Source organism: Pelmatolapia mariae, linkage group LG22 (assembly GCF_036321145.2).
Source record: "Pelmatolapia mariae isolate MD_Pm_ZW linkage group LG22, Pm_UMD_F_2, whole genome shotgun sequence".
Lineage (NCBI taxonomy): Eukaryota > Metazoa > Chordata > Actinopteri > Cichliformes > Cichlidae > Pelmatolapia > Pelmatolapia mariae.
In genome coordinates, this window is record NC_086245.2 from 11,449,500 (window position 1) to 11,463,614 (window position 14,115).

At 39.2% G+C, this 14,115-nt stretch overlaps 1 protein-coding gene across 1 annotated transcript in view; it reads left to right on the forward strand.

Annotated features, from left to right (window-relative positions):
- The window catches only part of LOC135932855 (ephrin type-A receptor 7-like), a 155,903-nt gene that overhangs the window by 111,656 nt on the left and 30,132 nt on the right, over window positions 1-14,115 (forward strand). Inside the window, exon 6 of the mRNA XM_065470562.1 lies at window positions 11,871-11,995. Within this exon, the coding sequence (XP_065326634.1) occupies window positions 11,871-11,995 (125 nt within the window). The remainder of the gene's footprint in view (window positions 1-11,870; window positions 11,996-14,115) is intronic.

Below are 14,115 nucleotides of genomic sequence, written 5' to 3' on the forward strand. Positions count from 1 at the left end.
AAAAAGTGTGATGGAGACCTTGCAATACTTATGAAAGAAGTCCTTAATAAAATAAAAGCAAAATTGCTGCAATTCCTGCACAAAATATCCATAATATATGTATATTAAAAAAACTGATAAAATCATAATATGAAAAAAGGGAGCCCAACCAAATATTGCTTATGGGGGTACAAGCCAAATATACAGGAGACATAACTTATTACAAAAACTACTATTAAATATTAAAATGAAAAGTCACTTAAACTTTCAGATAAATGAAATAAAGTAATGTAATATTTGTCCTTTAAAATTAAAGCAGGGTTGTAGAAGGAAATAGAAAAATGTTTTTAAATGAAGTACAAGAACGTTACATGCAGTACTTGGGTAATGTACTTATTCACATTGCCTACTATGGCAGAAAGATAAAAAAAAAATGAATGGAAGCTAATTGAAGGTGGGGTTGTCTCTGATTCTCTGGATCAAATAGGTTCCTCAAAAAACTATAGTTGGGTTGAATATTGTTTTGTTTTTTTTCCATTCACTCAGTGAACGAAAGAGACACTTCAAATACCAAGGTATGAAACATTGTTTCTTTGTCATTTAGTTTCCAATTGCCGTTTTTATTTTTTTTTCACTTTCACACTTCTCAGCCTTCTCCCCCCTTCAGCCCTTTGCATGGAGGCGTTTGGATCCTTTCTGCCTCCTTAATTAGAAGTGATGGGAAGGTGAGGCTTCAGCAGGCACCAAATGAATAGAGTCATCAAGCTACTTTTCAGGACTATAGCCCAGCCACTTAAGACGCTTTGTCACCCTGTGATGGGAATTTTAATTGCCTACCTCTTGGCTTATAATTGGAGTCTATGAAGAGGCACTCTCAGTGTTCAGTATGTGTACTCTGTATGTGGATTTACAGGCTGTTCCTTGTTGTTCAGGGAATTGTAGAGGAATGCGTAGGTATGAAAGCAAAGCTCGGAGATAGCTGATGACACGAAGACACAGCGTATTCCTCATAATCATATTATCATGAAGCCTATCTTTGATGCACATCTTTTGCCGAAACCCCTGCCGGGAGAGGATAGACAGGTGAAAACGCTTAAGGTTGCAAGCGGACTAGAGAGAAAAGTTCAAACTTCCAAAATGCTTTTCATGTCTCACTTTCTCTAATACTCTGTGACGTCTTTATCGTGCCTCTGTGGAGAGCGTGGCGGCGTTTGTGTGTGCGCGCCGTCTGGGTTTCTTGTGGGGTTAGTCGCTGGAGGGGAGGTGAAGGCGGCTGCGTCCTGCTGTGCGAAATAGAGAGAGAGCAAGTTGTGTGGAGATGCAGCTGTCTTTCTGAATGACAGTACACTCCTCTCTGATACAGCGGTAGGTGGGTGACAGACAGTTCAGCTCATCAGACCAACATGGCACGCACACAGACACCTCTTTTCTCATTCGCCATGCATCTTTTTATACAATTTCATGCAGAAAATTCCAGGGGGAGGGGTTACAGTACAGTAAATCCAGCAGAGGTTTAACAATGCGCCAAATGCTTAGTATGTCAATCCATCCCTTAATTTTCAAGACACGGTTTTGTGTTTGTGTGAATGCTTGTTTGGAAGTTGTTGTTTTTTCATGAAGGGGGATAAACAGAATGAAAGAAGGGGAAAAACATCCACAGCCATGATCACTTGATCATAATTAAACTATTAACTTAATAAAGACTACATTTCAAATGGAAGCCTGTGGATGTATTTTTGCAGCTTTTGTCATACATCTTAAAAAGAGCTCATGTTTTACTCTTTATTATAGGTTATATTAGTCTTTACATTATAGCTGCTGTCTGTCTCACATTCCTCAAGTAATATCATCTCTTAGTCAAGAGCTGCACTTAAGCACACTTTCAAAATATTTGTATTCATTTGTCGATGTAAGTTTGTGTCATTCTAGTTTTTTTACCCCGCTGTCCAGTTAAAACTGACTCCCAGATGAACTACAATAGGAAAATGCTGCTTACAACAACCTTCTATAACAACCTGTAGTACATCATGTTATTTTTACATTTAAAAAGATCCAAAAGATCCAAATATCATCACACTCCAAATCAGATCCTGTCATCAAACAAGTTAGACTATGCTCGGATTGCTGTGTCATGCTAAAGGATGGAGGCTGTAAAGATGCAGCGTTTGTGTGTGTATACGCATTGCCCCTTTATTCAAGTCTGTCAAGGCAGATAGAGCTTTATTTACCTTCTTAGCCAACCTCCTGCAGCAGTCTTGGGTCAGCCACTCTATCTGTATGTTTGTGTTTTTGCGAGGGTTTGTGCGCGGCCTGTGTTTTTTATTTGGTGGAGGCTTCGGGCAGAGGCTGTCTGGCTTAACGGACGTGTCATGATCAGACCATGCCTCAGCCTTTAGGCTAAAGCATGCTGGGCCCGGAGAGTGTTCAGAATCAGTCAGTGTGCAGCTGTCAAAAGCAGTTTAAAGAAGTCGGCCCCAGCCTCTCTCCCCTGGTGAGGGCGTCTCATGCCAGATTTGTACGCTATGCAAAGGCAATGTAAACAGGTTAAGGGTGTTTTCTTTTCCAGATTTGATCACATGTATGTGCAGGAAAAAAATTCACCAGTTTATTGGTAGCCTATTTTCAGGGCATGGTGTTTTGGCACAGCTGGATTATGTTGATCGAGCCTTTTTGAATATGTCATACAGAAAAGCCTCTGTGTCTCGCTCGCTCTTCTGGTCTGTCTCTCACTCAACCACCTACTGACTGACACATTCAATCAGTCCAGCCCTAAGACTCTCTCCCGTGTTGCGCACACAAATGCTGGTCTCCTACACAGACACAAATTTAGACACAAATCCACACACCTTGGTGGATCAAGTCCTTGCAACGTATAATTTAGTAGCTGAGATGAAAATGTGCTTCATCCAGGTGCCTTCCCTGCACCATTCCTCCCACTCACAGCCAGGTTTGTGTGTCTGTGTGTGTGCGTTACACCTAGACAAGACTCATTCCCTCCAAACACCTCTGCTCCTCTTTTCTTCCTGTACAGATATGAATAAAAAACACTGCAGATAATAGCTGTGTCTGACTGCATCTCCTCACCCTGCTCTGAAGCAGGGTCTTACTATTAATCTTCATCTTTCCTTTTCTCCTGTTCTACACTTGCTCTTCTTCACTCGTATGATGCACTGGGCAGAATAATTGTGTTTGCAATTTGGGATTAGGTGTCCAAGTGGCAAATAAAACAAATTAGGCAGTGATTGGTGAGCCAGGAGACAAGTTGCAGGAGACCAGAAGGAGATTGTAAACATGTTTATTTTTCCTGTAAAGTTGGGCTTTTTAACATACTGGTCTACAGGGACTGATTTGCTTTTGAAGCCAAGCTCAAAAGGCCATTTAAGAAACAGGAGCTTTTGGCACTTATGTGTTGGCTCCATTTTTCCGTCCCGGAGAGTGGCGCTTGCTTCCCAGTCCTCTGCTGTCAGGCTCATACATTGTTGCACTATCCCTTTAACTCCAGGCAGAAGTAAGTGGTGCTATGCCCAGAGGGATCACCACTGTTGCTTCCTCTTGACCCTTTTACCAAGCGCATGCGTGACAGATACGGCTCTCTCAATCACTCCTGTGTACAACTTTTACACATTTTCTACCATTGTGCATATCTTTTCATTATAGATTCGCATGTAATCATTCACTGTCTTTAATATGCGTTGACACATGGGGTAGCACAAGTTAGTGAGAAGTAGAACAATGAAATCACCTTCTGAAAATGGATGCCATCTCAGCGGAGGCACAAACCTGGAGGGAACAACAGATTCCCCTAAGAACAAAGACGGAGACAAGGCTGTGTTGGGGGAAAAGGAGATAAGGAGATGGAGAGACTGCAAGAGAGAATTCCCAGGGAGAGGATCCACGGATGTGAGGAAGAAGTAAAAAGTAAGAATGACTGCGAGATGTTCGGCCCTGTTTGTGCTGTCCCCCCGGGGAGAGAAGCTCCTCCGCCTGTCTCCTTTGATAACAAAAAGGAGATGCCAGTTGCACCTCAGCTGCCTCCGTACACCTGGATGCAAAAGCCTACAGCAGTGGGTGCCATTTCTTGCCAAAGTCTATTCACACATCTACTTGCCACAGAGAGGACAGAGCCGCCATGTAACCTCCAGAGTTTCTGTAATGAAAGCACTGGCTATTGAGTGGATCCGAAGATGAACTTATGAGAACCTGGGTTTTTGTTAAAGTCTTTTCAGTTCTTTAACCCCACACAATTCTAAAAGCAAGTTATCGCTTCCTGCACTTCTGTATTTAACTCATCTAAGGAGCAAAATGCTGAAAGATCATTTGATACAATGTATTAAGTCCATCCTAATAAAAAAGATTTACTTGTGAGAATCATTTAACTGTACATACAATGTCAAACATAGCCTCCTAGGACCTGCCGTCCACATATGTGGACATCACATTTTGGGTTGTCTAGACCAAAATACTAAATTTTGCTCTACAAGGGCCTGATATCCACTTACGAGGACATTATGCCGCCACTGTTCTATCAAAATTTTAAACGAATGTTCTCATATTTGAATCTCATTTTTATCAGAAACAAAATTCAGGTAAAAAAAAAAAAATCTGGTAATTCTTTGTTTTTACATTCATCAGGTCCCAATCAGCCCAAATAGCAAAGAGAAATTAAAAATGCATGCAGTGGAAGAGTTCAGGTCTTAGGAGGTTAACTGCTCTGCTGGTAATTGGCAAATCAGAGACCAAAACAAGACCAAACCAAGAAACAAATCTAAGATACCTTGTCATGTTCCTGTTTATAGTAGTGTAAACATTCAGTATTTTATATTCAACAGTTTTTAAATTTAAAAAATGATACCAGGGTCAGAACCTCCACTTTACATATATTGATTTAAGAGTTTAGTTTCAGCGCCAACATATTTAACATACATGGACTAACAACTGGAGTCTCTGGTGATCCCAAGATCGATTGACCTTAAGAAGCAATCATAAATAAATAAATATTAGCAAACTACATTTCTTTTAAAATCATTATTAGTTATTTCATTAGTCATCTAAAGAAAAACACACATTATTTTAAAAAAAAAATTGCAATTACTCTAAATATTTTGTAAAATATAAATCTCTTGTGTTCTTGCCAATTGTATGTGATCCACAAGCACAATCCATGTGAATACTTGTCAGCTTATTTGCTGTTCTTTGACTCTGTTATCACTTAGTTTTCAGTTATTTCAAATAAACATTTGTGGTATTTAGAAGATTAAACCAATCAGTCACTTTGAATTAAATACACAGCCTCCTAGGATGTGCCCAAAACATCTCACCTTGAACGCATCCTAGTCACATGCCCAAACCACCTCAGTCGGTTTCTTTTGATGTGGAGTAGTAGTACTTTTACTCTCAGCCCCTCCCAAATGGCTAAGCTTCTCATTCTGTCTTGAAGGCTGAGCCCAGATGCCCTTGAGGGGAATCTAATTTCTGCCACTTGTATCTGCAATCTCATTTCTTTGGTCACTACTCACAGCTCATAACCATAGGTGAGGGTAGGAATGTAGATCAACCTTGTAAACTGACAGCTTCACTTTCACGCCCAGCTCTTTCCTCACCACAGTAGACTGGTACAGGATCCCTGTTATGGTACGTGCTGCACCAACCTGTCTGTCAGTCTCCCGCTCCCCTCTCCTGCTTCCACTTGGGGCAGCAATTCGTTCCTGACCCTGAGTAGACACTCCGTCCTTTTCTAGCTGAGAACTATGGCCTATAAAATTCATAGTGTCCCTTTTAGAGTCTACAGACCTATACTTGTATTAGTGATTGGTATATGTACTGCAAGGCATTCATATAGGACCTTATCAGAAGCCATTCATCTTTGTGATGGGCACCTATGAGCATGTCTGCCGTGCGATTTCTGCTGCAAGATGAGGGACTGGAAATGTCTGGCGTGCACTTCTATTGCAAAGCCATCACCTCTTCTATATTGCTTTTGAAAATCATCATGCAGTTGTATATGTTTTTATGTGAATGTAGTTGTGTAAATGTGAGTCAAAAACACATTTCAGAGAGAAGTCTGCACCGATTCTTTCTTTTAAAATACAAAGCCAAATGCAGTGCTACCCACCATTCCCTCCCATATGCTCGTGTGTGCTGAGTGTGTGTTGAAGTGGGGAATGGACAGTATTTTCACATCTACTTGCCTTCATAAATGGCTAAATCTTCTAAGCCTGTCAGTAGACACTGAAAAGAAAATCTTCTGAGGCTATAGTTTACTATATTGAGTACACAAAATGCTATCTTGTGCATAATAAATGTGCGCACACGTTTTGATTCATTCGTTTTTCACGTTTTGATTAATTTATGCTCTTGTTCTGATTAATTTGTTCCCCTTTTTAATTAATTAGAGCTCATGTTTTGTTTAATCCTTGCAAATGATAAATGCACAGAGAGCCAGCACAACCAGCTTTTTGCCCAGGAGCCAGGTTGCAAGCCGCAGGGGAGCAAGGATGAAAGTCCTCTGAAAATATGATGTGACGCTATGTTGGATTTGTCATGTTTTATATTTTGGGGGTCATGCTAAAATCAGCAGTAAAGTGTGTTACTCATTCCTCTACATGATGCTGAAAGGCAAAAAGCAGCAATTAGTTTTTTCTTATTTCATATTATTACTCAGTGCTTGGTTTATAAATCAGGATGTCCTGGAACACACTGCTTTTTTTCTCAGTGGGTCAGTTGAGAGAAAAGGTCACTGAACAATTCAGGCCATCTAGAACCAAGCACACTGGTAGTGCAGTACCGTAGGGCTCTTTTTTTTCTAATCTGATAAACCCATATTTTATTTACAACAGAAAACACGTCAGATGTTTCAACTGAGAAAATGTATCATTCTAAGAAAAATATTAGCTCATTACATCTCAAGAAAGTTGTGACAGTTTACCTCTGTGTAGCCTATCTTCTTTTAAGAAAAGTCTGTAAACATCTGGGAATTGATGAAACCAGTTCCTGGACTTTTGGGAAAGGAATATTGTTCCATTCTTGTCCGATACAGCTTCTTTCTCTTCTTTGTCTGGACTAGTTTGTGGGAGCATATGTTGCTCTAAAACTTGTACACCTTTCAGCACTGTCAGCGCCTTTCCAGACATCCAAGCGGCCAGTGACACAGATACTAACAAATCCCATACTATCAAAGATGCAGGCTTTTGAACTGTGTGCTGATAACAAGCTGAATGTTATTCTTTAGTCCAGAAGATGCAGAAATTTCAATTTAATTCACCACAGAACACTTTTGCCTCAGTATATTGTCAATGAGCTTTGGTCCAGAGTAGAAGGTGGTGTGTCTGGATCATATTTGCATGTGGTTTCTTCTTCTTTGCATGATTCAACCTGCATTTGTGTGATGGCAGGGTGAACTGTGTTCACAGACAATTATTTCTTGTTCCTGAGCCTCTGAACAGATTCATGTCCGTTTTTAATCCATACTATGTACTGTAGATGATTACATTTCAAAAGTCTTGACAATTCTACATTGCGGTACATTATTCTGAAATTATTCCACAACTTGTAGACACAGTTTGTTGTAAATTAGTGAATCTCTGCCCATCTTAACTTCTGAGAAACTCTGCCTGTCGCTTGTTACTGACCTGTTGCCAATTAACACATTTAATTGCAAAATTCTACTCCAGCTCTTTCTGTTTAGTACCACTGAATTTTTCTTGCCCACATCCCAACTTTTTTTGAGCCGTCCTGCTGCCATCAAAAATACTAAAACAAACAAAAATGTCTTGGTTTAAACCTTTGATATGTTTTCAGTCTTCTAGTGTGAATACAATATGGGTTTGTGAGATTTCCAAATCATTACATTCTGTTTTACATTTTACAGACCATTCTAACTTTTTTGTAATTATGGTTGTTGTAAAAATATAACCTCAAAATGTGGCATATTTGATCATTGCCACTGAAAGTTAATGTGTAAATCTGCTGAAAGTAGAGATGAACCCTACTCTGTTCTCAAAGGAACATTTGGTAGATGGCAGGGCAGAAAAAAAGTAATAGTACAGTCTGCACACCTATGTGCTAAAGCACTTCAAATACGGGCGAATTTGATGCTAGTTTGTCTGCCGAACAAGTTACAGCGCTTCTTTGCTGAGGTGGAAGCGCCGCTTTAACCTTTGTATTACTTTTGTATTGTAGTGCACACTTGTTTATTGTGTGTCAGATTGAGTTGTGATGTGATCCACGGTTTGGAGGAAGGGAATAGTCTTATGCATAATTCAGCACAGAAGGAAGGAAAGAATAGCAAACAATAGCCTCCAGAGCAGGCTGACACTGTGTTCTTGCTTTAGTATGTTAAGCTACCTTTCTTCTTGTATTTGAGTGTCAGAGGCTTTGAGAAAGTAGGGACTGTCTGTTCAAGCATTCACTCAAAATAGTTGAGCTCTAATAAGATTAGGATTATGTATTTTAGATTCCTATAAATTTTCCATCTATTTAGGGTGCATATTTTTAACAGAGGAAATAAATAATAGAGGAAATTCATTCATTAACTCAGTAGTTTTTAAACACATAAACATGGAAGGTAATTATTTTCTGTAATTTAAACACATTAAGCTTAATGCTTTTTTTAATGGTAAAAAATTAATTTTGACCTAAATACCTTTTCAAGTGTTACTAACAGTTTTTGCTTTCTTCTTTCCTCCCAATATCTTTACTATTTCCATTTCTGTTTGTCTAGTCCTTTCATTTATCGTGGAGGTAATCCCTTTATTTTCTCCTAACTATACCATCTACATACTTTATTCTATTTCCCACTTAATTAATGCCCATGCATATTCATTAATCACCGCAAATAATTTCTTTGCTTATGTCTATTTACATTCGTGTGTCGTGTTCATTAACATCATAACAACTTTTTAGAACGCCTATGGTTTCCACGACTACTCTCCCCCTACTGTGTATGCATCTGTACAATCTGCCGTGTTCACATTATGCAGGAATATTCTTCAGAATACCTTGAGGACTTAAAGTAATGATGATATTTTCAAAAGATCTCTAACTGCTCTTAATATGTATATCTATTTTTAAAACCTTTGCTCACTCTTAATACTTATTAGAATAAACTGATTACACATATGGCAGCAACTGAAGACATGGTCAAGGTGACCTGCTGAAGTTGAGCATCAGAATGGAGGTGATTTAAGGGACTGAACATGGCATAGCTGTTTTTGCAGGACTGAGCATTTCAGAAAATGCTGATCTGCTGGGATTTTTAAATACAACCATCTCTAGAGTTTATGGAGAGTAGCCCGAAAAAGAGAAAATATCCCATAAGCGCCCATTATCTGGGTGAAAATGCCTTGTTGATGTCGGAGGAGAATGACCAGGGTTCTTTACATTACATCCAGGATATACAGAAGAGTATCTTTAAACACATGTCTGAACACATCAAACCTTAAAGCAGCAGAAGAGAGAAGAACAAGAAGCTGAGGCTAGGCCAGGAGAAAACACCATGTCACAAAGATCAAATCATTTCCAGCTTGTTTCCCGAAAATGACAATGAGTTCCCGATACTTAAATAGCCTCCACAGTCATCAAATTTCCAGTAGAGCTTTCTGGGATGTGTTGGAAAAGGAGAGTTGGCTAACAAATTTGCATCAAATCTATGTAATGCTGTCATGTCACCAGAGACCAAAATCTCTGAAGAGTGTTTTCAGCATTTTGTTTTATCCAAACTATGGTGTGAAGAATTAAGGTAGTACTCAAGGCAAAAGATGCTCCTATCAGGTTCTAGCAAGGTGTAACTAATACAGTGTTCGGTGAGTATTAATGTCTTGGTGATACTACTGCTACTGCCCATCACACCTCCCAGGGTATGGGCCGCCAAAGGTAGATCTCCAGAGATTTCTGTCCTGGGCCGTTCTTAGGTGGGTCCAGGTGTAGCCCATCATTTTTGCTTCTGCCTCGAGGTCTCCTCTCCAGGAGTTTCTTGGGTGGCCTCTCTTTCGCTTGCCTTGGGGGTTCCACCTGAGAGTTTGCCTGGTGATGTTGGTTGGCGATGTGCGTAAAAGCGTGCCCTACCCAGCACCATCTTCGCTTCCTCATTTCTTCCTCTAGTGGGAGTTGACAGGTTCTTTCCCATAGTTTGATGTTACTGATTGTGTCTGCCCAGCGAATGTGGAGAATCCTTCTGAGACAGCTGCTGAGGAATGTCTGGATTTATTTGGTGTGTTGATGATAACTAGTGTTAATATCACTGAATCTAAGTAAATGATTCTTTTGTATTAAAAAGAAAAAAAATTAATTTTTTAATCCTTTTTTCACACTAATAGTCTCCATATGGCCCGGATTTCCCTCTTTCAGCTTGATTGGGCAAAAATAAAATGCATCTGTGATTGCAGTGGCCATTGGCAAACTTGACATCAGCCTATACACACATATGGATATACAGCCTTAGTTCCAACATGAAACAAAAAGTCACATAGTTATCACGAAAAATGCATTATACCTGTGTTTTCAGCGACATAAAAAAATGACAGATGGAGGTGGACACTGAGAGAGAGCAATGCTGACAGATTGCCTTTGATCTGCTGCCTAAAATGACTATTATCCTGCTGTTTGAGAGGAGGTCGTGCATGTGTATATGTGTGTATGTGTGCAGTATTTCATGTGTTCACATAGTTTTTCACTACGTGTGAGTGACAGACAGAACATATTCATTAGAGTGGCCTTTTTCGAGGAGCAATGAGACAAACTGATGGCTAAAGGTCAAGGAGGAGATGAGGAAGAAATGGGCCTGGAAAGAACTGATGGGGTAACTATTGTCGGAATGAATTAAGGTTAAAAAAAAAAAAAAAGCAAGCACTACAAAAGGGAAGTAAAATAAACCACAGAAAATATGGAACTTAATTGGATATTTGTGAATGCTATTCAAGGTATTGATGTGCATTTAAGTAAATGAAATCTAGAAATCCCCCTCGTAAACTTCTCTGCCACTTCACCCTGTCGCCCAGCCTTAATGGCACCACTCCTTCCTAACATAAAGGCCTTTTAAGCCAAATACACCACATTATTTTTCTTAGTATTTTTGACTGGCAACCCTTTTTGCAACTTCATTACACATGGTATAATTAGCCGTATAATTAGCACTTAAGCAAGAGTGGGTGGTGTTTGCTGATTATCATACTATGCGCAGCCTGTCATTTGTTGACACAGAATCAAAGAACTAGTTTTTCATCAGTAATGAGAGTGTTTGCTTTGTGAGCAACTGTCATTATGCACTGCATCTAAATTTGGATAAGCTTTGAACAGAATCATTCCTCATGTATTGCACTGACATGATCAATAAGAGCTGAATTATGTGTCAGGCTAAATTCCGGTGCAGTTTTCTGGATTCGGTCTGAAAACACTGAAGTGAGGTCAGTTTAATTAAGAGACCCGGAGAAGAAATAGAAAGTTAAGATTAAGAGTGCCTCTGTCCGTTTGTCTTGTGTCAATAAAGACTTGTCACTCAGGCCATATTGGTATTGATATATTGTCAATCCCGATGTACAGGATCATTCACACACACAAATGGAAAGAGGGAGACAGCCTTTGTCTACTCATCGGCAGTTACCTGCTTTGACACATTTTAGCTTCAGTATTTAATCTCTTACCTCTCATACTTTATACCTGACTTTCCTGTGAGCCCTCTCATGCACACCTTTTCCCTCTCTTCCTTTTGATCTGGAAATCCAGTCAGGTGTACTACATATAAGTGCCTGCTTCTTCTCTCTAAGAGAGTTGATGGTACTCCTTCCTTAACCTTTGCTCATTGAGTCAAGGTAGACATCATAGTTGTAGCCACTGTATTTTCACCATACCTAAACTCAGCTTTCTCCTCTTTTTTCTCGCCTCCTTTCCCTCTGTAGCACCATCTCTTATCAGCGAACTGCGAGCAGAGAAGATCGAACAGAAGAGCATAACCTTGGTGTGGAGAGAGCCCTCTTATCCCAACAGCAGCCGGACAGGATATGAAGTCAAATACTATGAAAAGGTATATGTGCTGTTACTTCATCATAAATATCAGTTGAATTCAGTCTTATTTGTAGAGGAGGGGGGAAAAAACACAAGTTTTACTGAAGAAAGTGGAAAAACTCCAGCAGAATCATATTCTGGGAGGTTGGCCATCTACTTTCACCACGTGGGACGAGGGAAAAGCAAACATGAAAGACGTGCACAGAGACACGGCAAGCAATATAATAATAAATGCCCTGCAGGTTTGTTGGGACAGTAACTGCAGATCAGGAACATGCAGCTCCAGAGCCTAAGACAGATAAGATTACTATTAGATATGCACAGATCAGTGCAAAGAGAGAGAGGAAAGACTTAAAGGTACCAACTATAGTGGAAAGAACTCACAAAATGAATGACATGCATCATATGGAGTCCCTCAGAAGTCCGTTGTTTACTGGTGACTTTCTGATGCCCAACCAAATTTTCTACACCCACTCCTCACTGCAGTAAAGCTGCAGTAAACTTTAATTTCTCTCCTGTTTGCTTGGTATAAATAGTATTCAGCAACTCACTGGAGGAAAAGTTCAGCACTCTGGAGGTTCTTTCTTTGCCATTAGAATGAAGTGAGATATGTTCATGGCTGATATTAAAGATCAAATTTACTTCTATAACAGGTTTATCAATATTAATAGCAAGAACAAGAAGTACAGAACTTGCTGTACAGAACAGAGATAAACAGGGAGGCCGTGCCACTATAATAGATGTGTACCACATGGCTCTAACAGGCTTATGTTTCATGTTCACGTCTTCTATTTTTTTTAGTTTTTATTATTATTATTTCATGTTTGACTTTTTGTTTTTTAAACTAGTTTAGTTTCAGTTTTCAGAGATTTTCTTGTTTCAGCTGTTTGGGCTGTTGAAAATGCTAAGGAAGTCATATGAAAAGCAGGTTTTTGAAAAATCAGTACAGGTATTAAAATAATAAACACCTCCATCAATGCCTCATCAGGCAAGTTGTAATAAAATTTATACCAAACCAACAAATACCAAAACTCTATATTTTTATTTTGTTTTAGGATTTTTCCAAGTTCTGAAATCATTTCACTTGTGCTTTTTTTAATCTAGATTGTATTTTTATTTTAGTTAACTAAATTTCTTTCACATGTACTATAATAACCTTGGTAAATCCAGTGTCTTGATGAAATTTATTTATTAACCAAATTTTTAAAGGACATTAAGGAGCTACTCTGAGAGGTCAAGATTATTCCCACAAAAGCCGAGATTGTTACATACACTTGGAAGCACTCCCTGCAGGATCACAGAAGGCCATATGTTCAAATGCAACCATCTATTGTTTCCAGAATATTTTTTCAGAGTCATTCATAGCCCAGTTAATGTATAAATGAATATCTTTATTAATTTTTTTTTCTTTCATGAACACCCGCTGTAATTTCATCTGCCGTGTCACGCTCATTTGCATAGCATAGCAGATTGCGACTAGTCTTTACAGTAAATCTGTCGTGGACATAAAATGACAGCTGTCACACTCACACTTGTCTATTTTCACACACTGTGTTTTCTGGCAATGCCAGGTCTTTGTGTTTGGCTGTGGCAAGCTCTCACCAGTTTTCACATTTTCTTCTCTTCCCTATGCTTCATCATATTTAATAAAGCTCCGCTCCTTGCTGCTCTACTCCCAGATCTTTATATGAAAAAAGAGAGAGACGGGAACAAATCTAGAAAAGAGGTGGGTGGGGAAAGATGCGGGGTAAAGAAGAGGTAACAAGAGGAATATTGTGGTGTACTTTGAAGGGATGAAAAGCTTTTGTGGTAACAGAAAGAGAGGGGTGAAGAGGGTATTTGAGACAGAGGAAGATGGGGAAATGACTTGTTGGAAATATGCTTGTAAGACAGTGATAGAAAGAAATGAAAAAGTGCTTAGTGGGACTACGTGTAGGGAAAAAAAAAAAGCAGAATGTGGGAAACGGATGAGTAAAGAGAATATAAGTGATAGAAGGAGTATAACTGAGAGTAAGACAGGAAAATTGTTGAACAGCCATGAAATGAAAAGGTAATGCAGAAACCCGATTAAAGTTTAAAAAAGAAAAGGCTTTGTTTAGTCAGCATGTTGCCTCTTTCTTTCTTTGTCTCTTTTACCAC